Source organism: Clavelina lepadiformis, chromosome 3 (assembly GCF_947623445.1).
Source record: "Clavelina lepadiformis chromosome 3, kaClaLepa1.1, whole genome shotgun sequence".
In the NCBI taxonomy this organism is placed as follows: domain Eukaryota; kingdom Metazoa; phylum Chordata; class Ascidiacea; order Aplousobranchia; family Clavelinidae; genus Clavelina; species Clavelina lepadiformis.
The window spans coordinates 1,247,808-1,270,072 of NC_135242.1; the positions used below are offsets into that span (position 1 = coordinate 1,247,808).

At 36.6% G+C, this 22,265-nt stretch overlaps 1 protein-coding gene and 1 long non-coding RNA gene across 3 annotated transcripts; both read left to right on the top strand.

Annotated features, from left to right (window-relative positions):
- The first annotated feature begins 3,386 nt into the window (after positions 1–3,386).
- LOC143450095 (uncharacterized) lies at positions 3,387–7,784 on the top strand. Of its 2 annotated transcripts, none has more exons than XR_013114646.1 (4): positions 3,387–3,471; positions 6,343–6,431; positions 6,539–6,570; positions 7,417–7,784. It is a non-coding gene; the product is annotated as an uncharacterized LOC143450095 (long non-coding RNA). The 2 variants fall into 2 exon arrangements; XR_013114647.1 differs by lacking the exon at positions 3,387–3,471 and adding an exon at positions 5,112–6,145.
- A 2,458-nt stretch (positions 7,785–10,242) lies between these two features.
- LOC143449505 (uncharacterized) lies at positions 10,243–11,467 on the top strand. The gene is made up of 2 exons (XM_076949736.1): positions 10,243–10,373; positions 10,797–11,467. Exons 1-2 carry the CDS (start codon positions 10,330–10,332, stop codon positions 11,158–11,160), a joined length of 408 nt encoding a protein of 135 aa, XP_076805851.1. The 5' UTR covers positions 10,243–10,329; the 3' UTR covers positions 11,161–11,467.
- Positions 11,468–22,265: the final 10,798 nt, after the last annotated feature.

Below are 22,265 nucleotides of genomic sequence, written 5' to 3' on the forward strand. Positions count from 1 at the left end.
AAGAATGACAACTGCATATTCTGATTATATTGAAGCTTCTTTGAACGAATAAATTTAGATAAAACACTGGCACAGCAACAGCATAAAGCTGTCACTGCTGGAACTATGTTATCATCCTCATCCTATGCCACCCTCTTAGCACACAAAAGAAGGACTGAATGAATAACTCACGTCACGATTTAAAACGATACACAGGAAACAGTTAAACACACGATGCATAGGCGACACGTAACGCAACGCTTCGCAAAGTAGATTTACCAAAGCAGGAAGTATATATTATAATCCATCTGTGTGGTATAATATGCGTCATACATCACAATAATGTCATCACAACCCCATCGCAATGTTGAAACATTTGATGATAAATAGCGACGTAAATTTCGCAAATTTCTCTCCATAATGTTTCACCATTTTTTAAGGTGATTGTCATGCTTGTAGATCTACTGATTCATTTCATGTTGTCTATTACCGCATAAACTGAGCTGCCGTAGCCTAAAATTACACCCTAGTTTGCTTGAATTTTCTTTCTACATTTGGCCTTGGCCGTTATAACTACGTTGAAAACTATGGTCATATTAAGTTTGGATGTAAACGTGCATAACAGAGCATAGCAAATTTTATTATTCAGAAAGACACAAACAGTTGCATCAAACGCCTTCGCTTCTTCGAGAAATAGCGGAACTTCTTTCCAAGAGCGCAAGCGTCCGATTCTTAGCAACAGAAGCAAGTGAATTTTGTCACGCATCGGTAGTTCTAATCGATGTTTTTAAATATATGGTAGGGGAATTACAAAACTTAAATAAACAGAAAATAACATTAATACAAGGTGCGATAAAACTTACATGCAAATATATTTTACTATAGTCTGGTTCATACAACCTCATACATTAATCTACCAAACACTCCTGTTTTGCAATTAATTCCTAGCCCTAGCTAACCATCCCAACCAATCTCGGTAACGGTTGTTACTCAAGGAATGTTCGCAAAATAATGTCATACTTCTAAACAAAAATTTTATTTTTTTAATAAACAATAATGATCGTTGATTCAATAAGTGTGTGTAAAAAACATTACAAGGCTACTACGGTAATAACTGATCATCAGTCCTCCAAACAAATGAATGTAGCCTACGGTAGCCTACCTCATGTATGAACACATTGCCACATAAAGCAAGCAAGCAATCAGACATTTTGTGGTAACAAACAAGTTGGAACTTGCTCATTAGCTATAAATCTCGATTGCAGACATAAAAGCGTCACTTAGTTCAAACTCATAACTTTTATTTCTTGTTCGGCTAAATGTATTTAAAATCTTTACTGCCTTGGAACAGTAAACTCACTTGAAATAAAGTCACTTGAAGTTTTCAGAAAATATGAGCTATAGCCAGGGTTGCCATCAGTCTCAACTCAAAAATAAGGACGACTGGAAAACGAACGAGGAATACCAGCTTAAACAGTGTACAACAAGAGAAAGCAACCAATGTTCCTAAAAAAAAAAGCAAGACACTATCAGCATGTTCATAATTTTGGTACAAAATGGTATCGTAAGGTGACAAAATGCCCAAAATAAGGACAAAAGTGCCCACCTCCGCCCTAAAAATAAGGACGAAAGTGAAAATAAGGACATTTCTTAGAAAAAAGGACAAACATATTTTCTAAGACACGGACCTTTAAAATAAGGACAAATCTTATAAATAAGGACGGTATGGCAACCCTGGCTATAGCCAACAAATCGATTGTATTTCTGTGCCTCCATTCTGTTGCATAGGATGATATTTTAACTAAACGCAGTAGCCAGATATGGAAACTCTATGGTGATACTGTAATATCATTAATATTTTCAATACTGGAAAAAATTATTAGCATTCGTTTTTTAAACTCGTATCATTATTTCAATAAATATTTTAGGAAAGTATTTTCTATCCTACTTATAGTCTACGTAGTTATTTTTGGCCTACTGAAGAGTGGTATACTTTTTCTGAGGAAGAATGGTATTTTGTGCACACAGCAAATACCGAAATGTGAGAAACATCAGGAAAAGTAAAAAAGAGTGATTCGACTAAATACCGAAACTCGCCAAACTTAGTAGCTTATCTCTCGAGCTAAAGAAACTTTTCAAAGCGTACCATTTCCTGTTATCTTACAATGGAAGTAAATAATGTTATAGGCATTTCAACATTTTCATTGTTGTGAACAGATGCTTCTTAGAAATCATCATCTGCTATAACTTCAGGTCAGGGAAAAGTAATTTATAAATACAAGTCGAAGCATGTAGCTACAAGTTAAGTCTTAAATAGAAAATAATCATCGAACTTAGGCAACGACACACCGAAGTATTTGAACAGCTGTTTGCATACATTTACTGAATTAGTTACGCACATGTTTGTACACAAATAACAAGCTTACCGCAAAGTGTATCCTAATAATGAAAGTAATATGCTTTGGTTAGCTTATGGCAACGGGTTTAGGTTTGAGTTGTTAAAAACAAAATTAATAAAGAAGCAGTTGTAAATATAGGTCGTACTGAAAGTGTGATAGTACGTTTTTCTTGTAAGCATGAAATTTTGAAAGTTTTTGAAATTTTGAAAGTGAAAGGGCAAAAAACCAAAAACGTAAAGTTTTGGTTTTTAATTTTAATAATTTATTAATACTATAAAAAGTTATCTTATATAGGTAAAGCTGTCGCAACTGTGAAATGACATGGATCGAAATAAAACTTTTTATCTTAACCTGGCAGAATCTAGATTTACAGTAAATTTACTTAGTCACAAGAGAACATGTTTCCAGTTTTCGGAAATTAATCAGGCCGTACGATGTCGTAAAAGAAGCAAATGACCTTCTTAGTCAAGCACTTTACGCTTGAGTTGCATAAACTTTGTAACAAACTGAGGCAAGACACCAGAAGAGCACAAACAAAGGGCTGTCACATAGCAGTGATCGGGAAGATGCTAGAACTCATTGTTGATCTTCTGTTGTTATAATAAACATTAGTTAAGATCCTAAACAAAAGCCTCGTGTAAAAGAACAATTACTGACAAAACGGTAAAGACCAATAAAAGAATTTCGGTTCGTTGGGTAAATGGTTATATTGGAGCTATAAATCCATTGTAGGAGCTGGTTTAGTCCACAGCCTCTGTTACGCTGCATATTTGCTTTGATTTTAAAAGGAAGTAAAACTTGTTGCCAGGTTATACGTTGATCAGTAGCAGTTTTGTAGCAAAATGTTTTAAGGAACAACATTTACAAATAATTTCAAAAACGCAAATATAAACGTTGTAAGTTAACTAATAAACTATGCAGAAAGTAGCAACACTACACTGTAAAATGACAAAGTGAGATTTCTCTGGCTTTTCTAATAAGCTGTTTCTGTTTCACTTGTAATTAACAGTAGATTTGCATAAGTTATTTGGCGTAAAAAGTTGTGCAGTGGCTATAAAACTGATAATGACAAGCATGTTAGCTAAAACTACAGGTAAGTCAGAAGCCATGAATATAATTTTTTAAATAATACTTTGATGTCGATGTATAATATCTCAAGTATGACCTGTGTCACAGCGTGACAGCATGTTCGTAGTGGCAAAGGTTTGCCGGTTGTATGGTATCTATTCCAGTTAATCTATTCCCATTTAAGCATGACTGTGTGCCAATTAAGTGTTTTAATGGCGTCCTCGATGTTCTTGGAATGTGTTCAATTTGGAATTGACGTGTCAGAGGTAACCATTAGATATTCAAGAAAAACCTGATGTACTACAGTTTCGGATACCACATTAAAATGATGCGCTGCCTTGTCGGATGCATCTCTGTGCAATCTAGCTGCAGTGGAACATTGTTTTGTTATTTTTATGCGTATATCTCTGTTGAAGTTAATGCAAATAACGTGTCATACGTTTTACAAAGTAATTGATTTTGATGCCATTCTTCTGCTGATAATATTTTCGTTTATAGTAAGAACTTCAGTTTTATTTGATTGTGTTATTTACTGTATAGGAGGTAAGAGAAAGCGTTTTTGTGTTGACAAAAAATAAATTACAAAATAACTATTATTATAGCTATTCTTGTATTCTATTCTTGAAAAATAGCTATTCTTGTTATGATACAAATGTTACTTGATATGCGTACAATAGTGTACATGTTTAACTTGTCTGGAGGTTTTGTGTACTATTAATAGTTATGTTGACTTCAAGCAACTGGTAGTTCTACTTTTTAGTTCTAGCTCTAGTTCTAGTTCTAGTTCTAGTCAATTGGTTTTTGGTTTGTGCAAATATGTTGTTTGATTGGTCTTTGGGTTGTAAAAAAAAGGTTCTAAACATCTCTAAGTACATAGCCTTAACAAATTATATTCTATGTTGTTTGGTCGGTTTGTGGCAAGATGATTATTATTTTTAAACGTTCCATTGCATTTGGTAAAACTGAAAAGATCGTTCATTTATTTGCAATGCTTTCTCCGGTTTCTTTCTCTTCATTTCTTTCTTCTTCTTCTTCTTCTTCTTCCTTAAGGGACACCTAGTAGTGACCAGGCCAGTGAAGTAATTGTCCCACCCGGTCCTTGGTCGACCCGTTGGTCATCTATCTGGTGTGGTAACCATGACTTGGTTTGCAATTTCTCCTGAGGCATTATGGCGACATGACCAAACCATTTCCCTGTCTGGAGACTTATAGGATCACAACATTTAGACATTTACAGATTTAAGTCCAATGCATTTGATCTAGTAACGTTACACGATGAACATTTCTTTGAAATATTATTTCTAAAACTCTGGCTGTACTCTTTCGGTCATTATCCAAGATTTATGATTTATAGGTGAAACACGGAAGGAAAACTGACAAAACTATCGACACAAACTCGAGAATTGCACTCCCAGATACTTGAAAGTTTATATCTGCTCGAGTCGTTCTCAGTACACTTGCTGTGGGTACAGTGGTTTCTTGAGGGGCGGATTATCGCACTTTTCTATGAACTGATTTTTATCCAAGAGCCATTGCGAACAGTTGCAGAACCATTGTGTGCAGGTTGAAGGTGTGGTTTGGAAAAGACCAAAAGAACCAGGTCGTCTGCAAAAAACAAATGACTAATCCTACTTTTTTCAACTATGACATACTACACTACACAACTATCGTTTGTGTGTCAGTTGATATTTCTGGGACAGGACTTAATAGATCTTTAAAGTATTCTTTCCATCTGCGAAGGAGACCACCTGTTGATCTTCCACAGACTTTGTGCCAGATGATCTTTTTCCTTGCTGTTTGGGGATGGTTTGTTAAAATAAAGTATTAACCGTTGTGGAGTCGGACAACAACTTTTGCCCAAATTCTCTCCAAGTCTGCACTTTAAACTGTTTCAATGTCTATGCTGCTGGTAATCAGATCACCTCCTGCCATGGAGCAGAACTTTGCCTTGCAGAGGTAGCAGGGCCTAGCAGGGTAGGTAGCAGGGCTCTGTCATTTTTGCTCGGATAGCTTTAATAGCTCTTTGGTTTTACCATAGGAAGTATTCTCGGTATTCCTCCACACACCGAGCTGATTCTGCCCGCACGCCCTAGAGGTAGTGGCTGGATTTGTGACGTTAAACAGTGTCCATTTTATCTTGGAGTGTTTCGTGCACTCTGAAAATTTGTTGACTTGGTTTATCTGTTGCTCACAAAGGTTTACCTTACATCCTTGCTCCTAAGGCTTCCGATTTGAGTCTATAAAGCCAGTTGTTTTTATGAGAAGTTGGGGTTGTCAGAAGTTTTAAAAGATGTAGGTTGCAGACGACCAGGTAGTGATCGGTAGATAGCTCAGTTCCCCTTTTAACTCAAACCCCCATCAAAGAAAGAAAAGTTGGCTGAAACCAAAATCTCTTAGCAACCTCTGCTGTGCAATACCAGTGTAACATGTGTAGCTTGTGCACAGCTCTGTGTTGGAAAACGGTGTTCATAATGCTAAAACCATCGGTGTCACATAGCTGTAAAAGTCGTTAAAGTCTGCATCACCATGCTTTCTAATCGCACCCTTTCATGTCATCACTCATCAGCAGCACCATGTGCATTGAACTTCCAATAAGAGGTTGAATTTATTGGGCACGTTCCTTCTGTTTCTTGCTCATCTCATCTTTTGTATGTTCTCAGCGGATTTGGTGGATTTTGCAATTTTTTTTATTTACTGGTGTAAGTAAAACGAGTAATGCTTGCATTATCTTAACAAGCATAGCGGCTCTCAATGTGTTTGCGTGGTATAAAAAGTTGACATGGCACTTTTTCCAAAGTAAAGCAAACGACCTTTATTTCCCTGCTTAGCAACAGGTCATATGTAGAATGACGTAATGCTGGATCCTAAACATTAAAATTTCTCTTTTCTATTTTAGTTTTTAGCTTCTGTGTTGATGGAACATTGCCTGGCGGAGTTTGACGAAGGAGCTGAATTCCCATTGCTTTGCGTTCTTCCACCAGATGTGTGAGTAACTCTGCTTCTGTTGGCTGTATTCTTTAATAAGAACAAGTTTTATAAACTAAACTTACTTATTTTTACCACCCTGATTATATAACGTTACCTTTTTTTAGGATCGAATATGCACATCAGCAAGTGGGCGCTGGTAAGTAATGCAAAGCCTTTCATACCAAGTTAAATGCCGTGAAGTGAATCTAACACGTGTAGTTGTTCAAAAGTATAGATCAATATTTCATGTATAAAAACATTTTGGTTACATTGATGTTTCCATGGAACGACATTTTAGCATTTTCAATCGTTTTCGAAAGTTATAACCATTGATCATTATTAGTTATAACCATTAGTTATAACCATTGGTACCGTTTGGGGTATAAAATCGTTTCAAAAAGCAATAAACAGCCCGCCAACTATCACTACACTTTTCTTGTTACTCGTTACTTATATTTTTCGGAGATATGCAAGTTTGACAGCTTTTCTTAAAGTTTGCTTTGCAGTGTTGTCAATGCAACAAGGTTCATTTCACTCATAATCAACTTAACTGCATCTTTGCTTGGCACACCAGGTACCCAATAGGTCGCCGGCATTAAGCGCAATGATGCAGGTTTTGAGCAGATGTCGTGTCTGTCTGTCTGTCTGTCTGTCTGTCTGTCTGTCTGTCTGTCTGTCTGTCTGTCTGTCAGATGTTCGTCTGCGTCCCAAACCCATTGTCCGCAAACTTCACTGAATGTTTGTAGCTTCATAATTGACAAAATAAAACGAACTTTTGTAGACAAAAACACTTTAGGTGTCTCGTCGTTAGCGATGAGTCATGGGTAGTAAAACTTTCATTTAAAATCATTGCAAACCTCAATAAAAAGCTGTTACCAAAAGCGCAGAACTCGTTACACCGATAGTGTTTTGTGATTTTTCATGTCCTTTGTATTGTAGATAAGCTAATTCATATGTACGAAAAGGTGTTCTCTTTCAACAGTAAAATGTTTTTTTTCCTCAGGAAAGCCTGAAAGACAAACTGCCATATTCATTCTTGTAGAATTGGATGAGATGGAGCAGTTTCGTGTTATCAAGGAAAAAATCCAGGAAGCTTCCATCTCCGTTATTACAGCTCCCACAAGTGACCAGTTAAACGATCAAGAAGAATTTGAAATTTAGCTTTGATGCGTTTAAAAACTGGAACTTGTTTTTTTCTGCTTTGGTAGTAAACTGAGAATTAATCAAACCAAATTTGTTGCTATTCCAATGTTACTCATCAATGTTTCCTTACTGCTATATCTGCTGGAAAAAAATGTTGCTAATAACTACAATTGTAGAATATGATAAGTTCAAAGCATACTGAATTTGATATGTTTATAGCGTACTGAAAACTCGACGTGATACGTACAATAACTCCAATCGGAGTAATTTAAATTGATGCTGTGTTTGTTTGGTATAATGCTGTTGTTTTTTTTGCGAATGCTGCCTATGGTTTACTGCTTGTTGTTACATATAAATGCTAAGTTAATTAACTTAACTCCAAGTAATTGTTCAAAAATATTGATCAATTTGTCGACAGAGTTCATACGAGTTTGTAATGAGTTAAGTATGACCATAATTGTTATTTGTATGATTAAAAAACTATCCGTACTTTCATTCGTGTTCAGTTATTTGAATAAATTTTCTGGTTACAAAATTTGGTTTATCACGTGCTTTAAATAAGCATGAAGAAGTTCAAGTAGTTACAAATAATGTCCAACTCTAAAGAGAGCATCAAAAGCATCACAGGGTACTTTGTATACGCTCTAGCAATATGCTCCTCTTGAAAAGCTTGCAATCGTGTCATTTCTTTATAGAATCTGTTATTTAACTTGGGAAAAGCTGTTGTTGTTGTATATCTTAGAAACAGTTGTTTTCGTTTTTCATTTTCCAAACTGCTGTTTGATGCTTTTTAAACTACCAAACGCTTTATCACAGTATAGTAAACTTTAGGTAAACAGTAAACAGTAGGATATATATTTTCTTTGGTTAGGAGACCACCCTGTTGGTTTTTAACAGACTTTGCTGCAGATGATCTTTTGCCGCGCAGTCTGCTGATGGTTTGCCAGAATACTGTATTAACCGTTTCAAAGTTTGATTCCAACTATTGTCCGATTTCCTTCCATGTCTGCTCTCTGGGCTGCTTCACTGCCTGTGCTGCAGCATATCGGACCGAACTCGCAAAACAGACGAAGACCTGTCATGGAGCCAGGATTTGTAAGCCGCCTTCTTTGCTCGAACATCTTCTTTAACTCCTTGGTTCCACCATGGGGATTTTTTCACAGAATTTGTCGCCACACCGAGTCGTTTTCGCCACTGGTAGCAGATATTAGTGCTGCTGCAGACTCAAACAGCATCCATTTCACCTTGAAGATCTCGCTGCACTCCAAAGAACATTCCAACTTTTACTGTTTGCTTTTGGCCGACTTGTGAGAGAATACGTGTAGGATCTCTATAAGTACCCTGCGCTGTCCCCATTCGCCGCTCCAACACGTAGCGAAAGCATTGGATGTCGCTTTCTAACGAACGAGCCACTCTGCCTAAAACTCGAACGCATTCCTTGTTGACCTGCGCGATGAACGATGAGGCATGGTTGGGATTCTTGTGCATATTTATAAGTTTCTCTATGAGCTTAAGGTTGTAACAAAACTCAGTATTTTAAGCGAAAACCAAAACCGATATTTGTTAGATTGATGATATGAACTAAACTTGCGTAGTTGTACTTTAGATAGAAAAAATATGATACACAAAGTTACATGAACCGAAAATATTACATATTCGGTTCATGTATTATATCTGGATATAAAATTATCTTCTGGAAATATTCGTTTTATGCAATTTTCTCCATCTAACAGTCCCCTACGAAACGTTTAAAAATATAAACCGGCCGTAATTACTAGAGCGTGACGACATGCGCCCACAGTTGTTATTGGTAATAGTAGACGCGGTTGCGCAGATGCGACGAAGCTAAGACAAAATGTATAATTCTCAAGCGCCAATAGCCTTTGAAATCATACAACATTGACCAACATGCAGGGATGGATTAAGACTGGACGGAGCTTAAATTGTACCCAGTCTGCCACTGCCTACATGGCACGTGCCGCTACTTTACTGTGTCGATCGTGTAAGGAAAAATGCTCAAGTACTGTACGGTGAGTAACTAATCTGGTGTTAAAAGTTATTGGTTAATACGTTGAAATTTACAAATGTTTGCAATTACCGTGAAATACGTTCTAATATCTCGTTCGCGCCCCACTAAAGGCCATACTCAGAAGTCAGAAGCCACTTGCATATACCTTATATTTGTGCGCCACGTTCACGCCCCAGTCCTGCAATGAGTGGCGTTTAAAACCAACCACATTACTGATATTAGCAATACTGTACAATGTACGTCATTGACAAGGAACAAATGAAATAATACTTCACGTATGCAAGTGTACAGAATATGGTTATATTACATATATTCGTTGTGAGAAATAGGCATAACATAACGAAAACATAACGTGAAAACTGAAAACATAACTGAAAACAGGGCGTTTTGTAAAAAATAAAAAATAAAGGCATAACATAACTGAAAACATAACGCGTTAGCACTGGTTTGACCCCACACCCTGTACATGACACAGTGTCCAGCATGAATGTGTTACGCTTGCTCATGAATGTGTTGCGCTTGCTCATGATTGCTGTTGATGCTTCCTTTCTTAAATGGGGAAGTTTGTTCGAAATTTATAGTTGGTTTGATGCGTTTTGTTAATGAACTTTGTCACTTATTTCGAATGAAAACTATAACTTTTTTATTCTTGACCGCGGTCTGTTAATCAGCGGGGGAAACCCCGATAGGAAGCCGGATGAGCAGGTGCAAAGGGAAGTGCTAACGCCTGATATTGTCTGTAAGATGCCCAATGAGACGGGACCGTGCCGCGCATACTTCCCACGCTGGTAAGTCCTGTCAAGGCTTCTTTTCTAAAGAATGCGACCATCTTAAATTTGTCTTTGTTGCCTTGAATTGTTTCATGGATTGTTAAGTTTCACCAACTCCAAGGCTTTGGAAACTTAGAAAGCTATTAATCTGTTAATTAAGCTATTAAGCTTTTTTATGTGTGTTGTCTCAAGATATTTAAGGGAATGGGGTAAATTTGAGTGTTGTTTGTTAGTTAATCGTACTGTTTAGAGTACGGGCAAATTTTGAGACCTTTCAAGATATTGTTTGAACGATTTAAAGTCGAATATGTTTTATTAATGAATACTGCATTTATGAAACTTTCAATCACATATCAATCATATCATATAATATCATATCTGTCAATCTCATATCATATCAACAGGTATTTTAAGATTAATTTACGATTAATTTTTAACCAGGTATCACGACCCGGAGAAGCAGGATTGCCGCCTTTTCATCTACGGTGGTTGCCTTCCGAACGGGAACAACTTTGAAAAGAAAAAAAGTTGCCGCGATTATTGTGGGGTGGAATACGATACGAGACCTACCGACATATTTGGAAATATCATCGAGGAAATTGGAGCCAGAGTTCTAGGCCCGCCCACTACAACTCTCTTCACATTCGTCGTACCAACCAAACCGGGACAGACAACGGACGATGCCACAAATCTGCCGGAAGAAGAAGCAGAAAATCCGGCCGATGATAACATCACTCCCGCGATGCCTTCAAACGAAGACAGTGGGATGAACGCTAACTCTACAACGCCAGCAAAACCAGCATGAGAATGTTTTGTGCGATTTTTATTCGATTTCCGAGTTCCTTTAACACGTGTAGCATTCACTTTATTTTGAACATATTTTACAAATCAACTATGTACATTGAAACTCAGTGGGAATTATATTTTTATTTCAAAACGTACTGCTGATATTTCTCCATTTATTTGTATTTAGTTTTTACGACATTACTCTCCGCATTAGAAGAAGTAAACCAGCTCAATAGCGACAACTAGCGACAAATAGAACTGCCTTGTCATTAAGTTATTTCCTTTTTTGGTGCCTAGTATGTGAAATAAAGATGACCGAAAGATAATTTCAAGTCACACATTCTTGAGCTCTGCAAGTCTGCGACGAAACGCTTTAAGTTAACTGAAGGAAACTAAATAAAATCCAGGAACCACAAACGAGTCTAATGAACAAGCCAGCCGTGAAAATCCACAAATATTTTCCTCACCACAGGTTTTGCGTTATTCGCAATTTTGAAACCGTTTGACCCATTTTATATTTTAAAACAACATCAGCCAAAAATATTTTTCCTGGAGTGTTTTCATTGTGATGGACAATCTTTCAAAAGCAGCCTGAAATTTGCTCTCATAGCAAAGCAAGTTATTTCAGTGTCGGCCTCATTTGACACTTGGCCTCAGTCACGCTACGCTTCTACCCCTCGTGAACAAAACAAAACAAAGTACTTAGTACAAATATAGCGAAAGATTCTGAATCCCCTTATACCAAGCTCCACGACTCCATTAGTTAAACACAAGAAAGCAATTTTCTAAACCAAAACCCAACAGAACCCTCAATCTCTCAAGAACGGCTTTCATATCATTACAAAGAAACCCTAATCATAATGCAAAGCACCGCTGACACTTCTTCAGAGTATGTTATGCGCCAAGAAAAGATGTATGCACGGTTGACAAGTTGTCAAAACCCTACATCCAAGAAGAACCTGTAAAGGACCTCATTGAAATGCAAGTGAATGTATTATAGTGCATTTGTCTCAAATTATCATCGCCAAGTGTAAAGAAATTCAAGCCGACATTGCAAATGATGATGTTTCACAAGACGTCATTCCATATATTGTTTGACAAGATCTCAAAGAGACGTGAATATCTCAAGTGCAATACAGGGCATGACTGGATGAGTTAGATATATTAAAAAGCATCTTGCTTACAAACAAGAGAATTGTCATTTCAGGAAAGTTCTAAACATTTGCCTATACATGCTAAAGTGTGTTTATGAGGACCACTTAGGCATGGAAAATGCAGAATGATAAGGTTAGGCTACTTTCCAGGGCTGGCTACAGGTGTTGAATGGTCGGTTTCAAAATGTCCATCATGTAACAAATATCAATTCGCTGAAAACGGCTTAAAACGCGACCCTGGCAACAAATAAATGGAGACCCCACCGCAATGTTGAAACATTTGATGATAAATAGCGACGTAAATTTCACAACTTTCTCTCCTAATGTTTCGCCATATTTTAACGTGATTGTCAATGCTTGTAGATATACTGATTCATTCCATATTGTGCATCACTGCATGAAACTTAGTAACCGTAGCCTACAATTACACCCTAGTTTGCTTGAAATTTCTTTCTACAGTTGGCCTTGGCCGTTATAACCACGTTGAAAACTATGATCATATTAATTTTGAATGTAAACATGCTTAACAGAGCATAGCAAATTTTATTATTCAGAAAGATACAAACAGTTGCATCAAACGCCTTCGCTTCTTCGAGAAATAGCGATACTTCTTTCTAAGAGCGTCTGATTCTTAACAATAGAAGCAAGTGAATTATGTCACGCATCGGTGGTTCTAATCGATGTTTTTAAACTTATGGTAGGGGAATTACAAAACTTGACTAAACAGAAAATAACATTAGTACAAGGTGCGATAAAATTTACATGTAAATATATTTTACCATAATCTGGTTCTTACAACCTCACAAATTAATCTACCAAACACTCCTGCATTTTAATTAATTCCTAGCCCAAGCTATTCATCCCAGCCAACTTCGGTATCGGTTGTTACTCAAGGAATGTTCACAAAATAGTGTAATACTTCTAGACCAAAATTTTATTTTTTTTAATGAACAAGAATGATCGTTAATTCATTAAGTGTGTGTAAAAAACATTACACAGCCTATTGTGGTAATAACTTATCATCAGTCCTCCAAAGAAGTGAGTGTACGTTACGTCGGTACGTAAAGTAAGCAATCAAACATTTTGTGGTAACCAACTAGTTGGAACTTGCTCATTAGCTATAAATCTAGATTCCAGACATAAAAGCGTCACTTAGTTCAAACTCATAACTTTTATTTCTTGTTAGGCTAAATGTCATGAGAATCTTTACTGCCTTGGAACAGTAAACTCACTTGAAGTAAAGTCACTTGAAGTTTTCAGAAAATATGCGCTATAGCCAAGAAATCGATTTTATTTCGGTGCTTCCATTCAGTTGCATAGGATGATATTTTAACTAAACGCAGTAGCCAGATATAGAAGCTTTATGGTGATAATATCGTTAATATTTTCAATACTGGAAAAACATTATTAACATTCGTTTTTGAAACTGGTATCAGTATTTCAATAAATATTTTAGGAAAGTATTTCCTATTCTGCTTATAGTCTACGTAGTTATTTTTGGCCTACTTAAAGGTAGTATACTTTTTCTAAGGAAGAATAGTATTTTGTGCACAAAGAAATACCGAAATGTGAGAAACATCAGGAAAAGTAAAAAAGAGTGTTTCGACTAAATACAGAAACTGTTGTTAAGTTTGTGACAATTTTTACAACTTTGTGTAACAATGCACAGGCACCAACTCCAGATCTCCTACGAAATTCTCGTCGTTTTACGATGTTTAAAAGAATATACAAAGTAATACGTTAAAGAATGTTAAAGCAATATCCGTAATAAGAACGTTTAAGGAAAGACATTTCACGTAATGCTGAAGCTTATATCGAAACTCAGTAACTTATCTCTCGAGTTAAAGAAACTATTCAAAGCGTATCATTTCCTGTTATCTTTCAATGGAAGTAAATAATATTACAGGCATTTAAAGATTTTCATTGTTGTGAACAGATGCTTCTTAGAAAACAACGTCTGCTATAACTTCAAGTCTGGGAAAAGTAATTCATAAATACAAGTCGAGGCATGTAGCTACAAGTCAAGTCTTAAATAGAAAATAATCATCGAACTTAGGCAACGACACACCGAAGTATTTGAACAGCTGTTTGCATACATTTAGTTACGCACATGTTTGTACACAAATAACAAGCTTAGCGCAAAGTGTATCCTAATAATGAAAGTAATATGCTTTGGTTAGCTTATGGCAACGGGTTCAGGTTTGAGTTGTTAAAAACAAAATTAATAAAGAAGCAGTTGTAAATATAGTTCGTACTGAAAGTGTGATAGTGCTTTTCTTGTAAGCATGAAATTTTGAAAGTTTTTGAAATTTTGAAAGTGAAACGGCAAAAAACCAAAAACGTAAAGTTTTGGTTTTTAATTTTATTAATTTATTAATACTACAAAAAGTTTTGTTATATAGATAATGCTGTAGCAATTGTGAAATGACATGGATCGAAACAAAACTTTTTATCTTAACCTGGCAGAATCTAAGTTTACAGTAAATTTACTTAGTCACAAGGGAACATGTTTTCCACTTTTCGGAATCTAAGCTGGCCGTACGATGTCGCAAAAGAAGCAAATGACCTTCTTAGTCAAGCACTTTACGCTTGAGTTGCATAAATTTTGTAACAAACTGAGGTAAGACACCAGAAGAGCACAAACAAAGGACTGTCACGTAGCAGTGATTGGGATGATGCTAGAACTCATTGTTGGTCTTCTGTTGTTAAAATAAACATTAGTTAAGATCCTAAACAAAAGCCTCGAGTTCGTGTTGTCTATTTTCAATTGTAAAAAAATAATTACTGACAAAGCGATAAAGAACAATAAAAGAATTTCGGTTCGTCTGGTAACTGGTGATGTTTGAGCTATAAATCCATTGTAGGAGCTGGTTTAGTCCACAGCCTCTGTTACTCTGCATATTTGCTTTGATTTTTAAGGGAAGTAAAACTTTGGGCACAAGTAAAACTCTGTAAGCAAAGTTAGACGTCGGGCAGTAGCAGCTTTGTAGCAAAACGTTTTAAGGAACAACTATTAGAAACCATAGCAACAAAGCATGACCACATGAAGTAAGAATTGTAACCTTTGCAGAGAAAAGGCATTTGCAAAAATGCAAATATAAGCGTTGTAAGTTAACTTATAAACTACGCAGGAAAGAGGCAACACTATAATGCGAAATGACAAAGTGAGATTTTTCTGGCTTTTCTAATAAGCTGTTTCTGTTTCACTTATAATTAACAGCAGATTTACATAAGTTATTTGGCGGGAAAAGTTTTGCAGTGGCTATAAAACTGATAACAACAAGCATGTTAGCTAAAACTACAGGTAAGTCAGCAGCCACAAACATTTATTTAAAATAATATTTTTGATGTCGATGTCGATGTAAAATTTTCCGATGTGACGTGTGTTACACCTGAACTGACGGCGTGTTACATAGTAGCAAAGATTTGCTGGTTCTAATATATCTATCTATCAATCTCTTCCCATTTAAACATCAGTATGAGCGAATTAGCTTTTTCGATGGCGTTCTCGAGGTTCTTGGGATGCGGTGAATTTGAAATTGATGTGTCAGAGGTAACGACTAGGAGATACCAGATTAAAATGATGCGTTATCTTGTCAGTTGCATCTCTGTGCAATCTAGCTGCGGTGGAAGATTGTTTTGTTATTCTTATGCGTACATCTCTGTTGAAGTTAATGCAAAGAACGTGTAATACGTTTTACAAAATATTTGATTTTGATGCCATTCTTCTGCTGATAATATTTTTGTTTATAGTAAGGACTTCAGTTTTATTTTATTGTGTTAGTTACTGCATAAAAATTAAGAGAAAGCCTTTTTGTGTTGTCAAAAATTAAAATTACCAAAGAACAGGCTATTCTTGTTGTGATACAATTGTTACTTGCTATACGTACAATAGATTACATGTTTAACTTGTCTGAAGGTTTTGTGTAATATTAAAAGTTATGTTGACTTCACGCAACTGGTAATTCTAGTAATCTAGTCAATTGGATTTTGGTTTGTGCAAGTATTGTGTTAGATTGTTGTTGGTCTTTGAGTTGTAAAAAAACGGTTATAAACATCTTTATATATATGACTTTAAAAAATTATATTTTATGTTGTTTGGTCGGTTTGTGGCAAGATGATCATTATTTTAAAACGTTCCATTGCATCTGGTATAACTGAAAAAATGGTTTACGTATTTATGTTTTCTCCAGGATATTTCTCTCTCTTTCTCTCTCTTTCTCTTTTTCTCTCCCTCCGGAGCTCACGCCATTTTTTTTAGGAAAGTTGTGAGGGCACCAATTCCTGGTGTTCCCTGAATAGTTTGCGATTTTTTGCTACGTCGGGCTGTCCTGCTTAAGGGACACATAGTCGTGACCAGGCCAGACCAGGCCAGTGAATTAATTGTACCACCTTGTCCTTGGTCGACCCGTTGGTCTTTTATCGTATGGTGTGGTAACCATGATTTGGTTTGCAATTTTTCCTGAGGCATTCTGGTGACATGACCAAACCATCGTAGTTTGGATCTCTCAATTCGTAGACTTATAGGATCACAACATTTAAACATTTACAGATTTCAGTGCTATGCATTCAATCTAGTAACGTTACACCATGAAAATTTCTTTGAAATCTCATCTCTAAAACTCTGGCTGCACTCTTTCGGTCATTATCCAAGATTTATGATTTATAGGTGAAACACGGAAGGAAAACTGACATAAATATCGACACACACTCGAGAATTGCACTCCCAGGTACTTGAAAGTCTACATCTGCTCGAGTCGTTCTCAGCTCACTTGCAGTGGATACTGAGCAGGATTTCTTGACTGGCGGAGTACCTCAGTTTTCTTTCTACTCATTTTCATCCTAGAGTCATTGCAAACAGTTGCAAAATGATCGAGTACAGGTTGAAGGTGAGGTTTGCAAAAGGCAAAATAACCAGGTCGTCTGCAAACAGCAAATGACTAATCCTACTTTTTTCAACTATGACATACTTGTCACCAAAGCTGTGCCTGTCTATCCAGCTCATGGAAACCATGAAAAGGAGAGGTGACAACACCCAACCCTGGCCGAGACAAAAACCCACAGTGAATGGTTTTGGTTTAACCTTGTTCAAACAGACACAAACTTTAGGGCAGCTGTAACTGAGTTCACAGTTAGTAGTAAGCTGTTATCAATACAGCACTCTTACAGTAGTTTCCAGACCTTATCTTGAGAGACTGGGTCATATGCTTTTTGCAATCAACGAAGCAAACGTGCATATCTCTTGTGTATTTCCGAAACTTATCAAAAACCTCACAAAAAGTGAAAACTTGATCCATATTGTTCCGAGAGGAACAAAAAGCAACACTGTGTATTCTCAAGTTAGTTATTGTCGAATAAGAGCCATTTGCCAATCACCTGTTTTTACACTCCATTACACCTGACGCTCGGGTCGACCAGTGGTCATTGGACATTCTTTCTCAGGCCATGGTGTTCAACAGATCAGATCGAATTTCATCATAACCGGTCGCTGTATTAGCTTTCAGAAAACGGACAGCTCAGGCAAGTTCGGCCTCAGGGAGATTGCTTTCTTCCCTGAAACGTATCGTTTGTGTGTCAGTTCATATTTCTGGGACAGGAATTAATAGATATTTAAAGCATTCTTTCCATCTGCCAAGGAGACCATCCTGTTGATCTTCCACGGACTTTGAAGCAGATGATCTTTTGGCCTGCTGTCTGGGGATGGTTTGTTAAAATAATTTATTAGCTGTTCTGTAGTCGAACAACAACGTTTGTCCAAATTCCTTCCAAGTCTGCACTTTAAACTGTTTCACTGTCTATGCTGCTGCTTTTCGCCCCTTAACGTGCCTAGCTGGAAATCAGACCACGACCTGTCATGGAGCAGGGCTTTTCAAACAACCTTGTTTGCTCGGATAGCTTTTATAGCTCCTTGGTTTTACCATAAAAAATTTTCTCAGTATTCCTCCACACACCTAACTGATTCCGCCCGCAAACTCTTGTGGTAGTGGCTAGATTTGTGACGTTAAACCGTGTCCATTTTATCTTAGTGTCTTTCGTGGACTCTGAAAATTTGTTGAACTTGGTTTACCTTACACTCTTGCTCCTAAGGCTTCCGATTTGAGTCTATAAAGCCAGTTGGTTTTATGAGATGTTGGGGTTGTCAGAAGTTTTAAAAGATGTAGGTTGCAGATGACCAGGTAGTGATCGGTAGATAGCTCAGTTCCCCTTTTAACTCAAACCCCCATCAAAGAAAGAAAGGTTGGCTGAAACCAAAATCTCTTAGCAACCTCTGCTGTACAATACCAGTGTAACATGTAGAACTTGTGCACAGCTCTGTGTTGGAAAAAGGTACTCATAATGCTAAGAACATCGGTGTCACATAGCTGTAAAAGACACTTTTCTTTCTCGTTAAAGTCTGCAACACATGCTTTCCAATCGCACCCTTTCATTGTACTAGACACATTTCACTTTCATGTACGTTCATCACTCATCAGTGCCACCATGTGCATTGAACTTCCAATAAGGGTTTGAATTTTTTTAGCATAACCCTCTGCGAGTATTCTCAATTTCATCAACAAATTCCAAATGTTGTGATGTTAAAACTAGAGCATATTATTATACAAAACAGGCTTCTATGTTTCTTTAACTGTAGCTTTAACGTGCATAGTTGACCTTCAACGTCCGCCAGCTGGAAATTGTGAGTATCTCCGCATCCGCCTAGACAGCAACTGACAAATTAAAACTAGTTTCCGGCTCTTTTCTGTCAGAGAAAGGACATTCAAGTTTCCAACTGCAAGCCTTTTACAAAATCATGAGCAAACACGCGTAGTATCTCAAAACTTGTTCTTGTACTTGTACTTGTTCTTCTTGAGTACTTGTTCTGTCTCTAGCTGTCCACAGCCGCCAACCTAAACACGTAGCAAACGCATTGATATGTTTCGGTTTCGGAGCCTCTCTGACGCCCTGCTTGAAACTCAAGCGCGTTTATTGTCAAATCGCGGGGCGACCGATGCGATATGAACGTTCTTGTGCGTATTCATGATTTTTCGTTTTTGGCCACTTCCATGGTAACCTTTTGCTTTTGACCTGGCTTGATATGGAAAGTGGTATTCAGTGATTTTAAATAGGTTTTGTGGCAAAATAACCTTAGTTTTAATCAAATGTTGCTTGTTCAATAGGCTCAGGCGTATCTTTTGTGTGTTCTCAGCGGATTTGGTGGTTGCAATTTTGCGAAAATTCCATTTGGCTGTGCAAATATTTTGTTGTATTGTTTCTAGCAAGGCATTTACAAATACAATTTCCGTTCAATATCTATTGGTGATAATAAAGGTGGAATAATTACGTGGAGTTATGATGCTAGGGCTTATATAAGATTACTTTGATTGTGTTAACTATGGTAATTGCGAATGTTGGTTTAATTACTGGTGTACGTAAAACGAGTAATGTTTGCATTATCTTACCAAGCATGCCGACTCTCAATGAGTTTGTGTAGTATAAAAATTTTTCATGGCACCTTTTCCAAAGTAAAGAAAACGACATTTATTACACTGCTTAGCAACAGGTCATATACAGAATGACGTAATGCTGGAGTTCAAACATTAAAATTTTACTTTTCTATTTTAGTTTTTAGCTTCTCTGTTGATGAAACATTGTATGGCGGAGTTTGACGAACGAGCTGTGTTTCCATTGCGTTGCGTTCTTCCACCAGATGTGTGAGTAACTCTGCTTTTGTTGGCTGCATGCTTTAATAAGAACAAGTTTTATAAACTAAATTTACTTATTTTTATCACCCTGATTATATATCTTTACCATTTTTGTAGGATCGAATACGCACATCAGCAAGTGGGCGCTGGTAAGTAATGCAAAGCCTTTCATGCCGCGAAGTGAATCTATCTCTTGTAATTACCAAAAAGCATAGATCAATATTTCATTCATAAAAAAATTTTGGTTACATTGACGTCTCCATGGAAAGACATTTTAGCATTTTCAATCGTTTTCAAAAGTTATAACCATTGGTACCGTTTGGGACATAGAATCGTTTCAAAAAGCAATAAACAGCGTGCTAACTATCACTACACACTTTTTGTGTTACTCGCTAATTATATTTTTTGAAGAGATGCAAGTTTGACAGCTTTTGTTAAAGTTTGCTTTGCGGTGTTGTCAATGCAACAAGGTTCATTTCAGTCATAATCAACTTAACTGCATCTTTGCTTGGCACACCAGGTATCCAATGGGTTGCCGGTCGTATGTGCAATGATGCAGTTTTTTAGCTGCTATGTTCGTCTGCATCCCAAACCAAAAATTCATGCATTCGTTGTCCGCAAATCTTACTGAAAGTTTGTTTTGCTTAATTGACAAAACAAAACGATTTTTTGTAGACAAAAACATTTTAAGTGTCTCATCGTTAGCGATGAGCCATGGGTAGTAAAACAGTCATTTAAAAAGATTGCAAACCTCAATGAAAAGCTGTTACCAAAAGCGCAGAGCTCGTTACACCGACAGTGTTTTGCGATATTTCATGTCCTTTGTATTGCAAATAAGCTAATTCATATGTACTAAAAAGAATTCTTATTCAACAGTAAAATGTTTGTTTTTTCTCAGGAATGCCTGAAAGACAAACTGCCATTTCCATTCTTGTAGAATTGGACGAGATAGAGCAGTTTCGTGTAATCAAGGAAAAAATCCAGGAAGCTTCTATCTCCGTTATTACAGCTCCCACAAGTGACGAGTAAAGCGATCAAGAAGAATTTAGCTTTGATGCTTTTAAAAACCGGATTGTATTTTATTCAGCTTTGATATTAAAGAGGGAATTAATCGAATCAAATTTGTTATTATTGCAATGTTACTTACCAATGTTCCTTTACTGCTATATATGCTGAACCAAACTGTTGCTAATAGCTATAATTGCAGAATTTGATATGTTCATAGCGTACTGAAAACCCGACGTGATACGTACAGTAACTCCAATGGGAGTAAGTTATATTGCTGCTGTGTTTGTTTGGTATAATGCTGTTGTTTGGGAGCTGCCTGTGATTTATTGTTTGTGGTCACATATAAATTTTAACTTGATTAACTAAACTCCAAGTAATTCAACCCCAGGCGACCAGGCCTAGGTTTGAACATTCTTTTATTCAAGTTATAAACAAAAGTAAATTACAGTGAAAGTAAACCACCACCGTTGTATATCAGTGCACAATCATAGAATTATAAGTAACTTCTACCTAAGTAATATTAGAAAGCTTCAAACTGCAATTGCTGCAGTTGCTACACTGCATCAAAGTTGTATTATAAGTTATAAGAAGTGGTTGCTGTTTGAAAAAAAAGATGTCTAACTTATTTTGCAAGTTTGTTTGTTCCATTTAATAAGTCTTAAGATTTTGCGAATTCAATCGTCCTTTGAAACATCACGCTGTTTTTGTTCAAAATTAATTATCGATTTGTTGATAGAGTTCATATGAGTTTGTAATTAAGTATAATTGTGTTCATATGAGCTAAGTATGACCGCAAATGTTGTTTGTATGATTAAAATAGTGTCTACACTTCCATTTGTGTTCAGTTATTTAAATAAACTTTCTGGTTTCAAAATTTGGTTTATCACGTGCTTCAAACAAGCATGAAGAAGTTCAAATAGTTAAAAATAAGGTCGAACTCTAACGAGACCATCAGAGCATCCCAGAGCACTTTGTATACGCTCTAGCAATACGCTCCTCTTGAAAAACTTGCAATCGTGCCATTTCTTTATAGAATTGGTTGTTTAGCTTGGGAAAAGCTGTTGTTGTTGTTTTCGTCCAGTATTTGCTAAACTGCTGTTGGGTTGATGATTTTTAAACTACCAAACGCTTTATAACAATACAGTAAACTTTAGGTAAGCAGTAAACAGTAAACAATAAGATATATAATGCGAATACTCGAAATATTTTTCTGCGTCTCAGTCTTTCAGTTATGGCTTCTTTTTGTTTGAATTATGACCACGCAGAAAATGTGAGGGTTT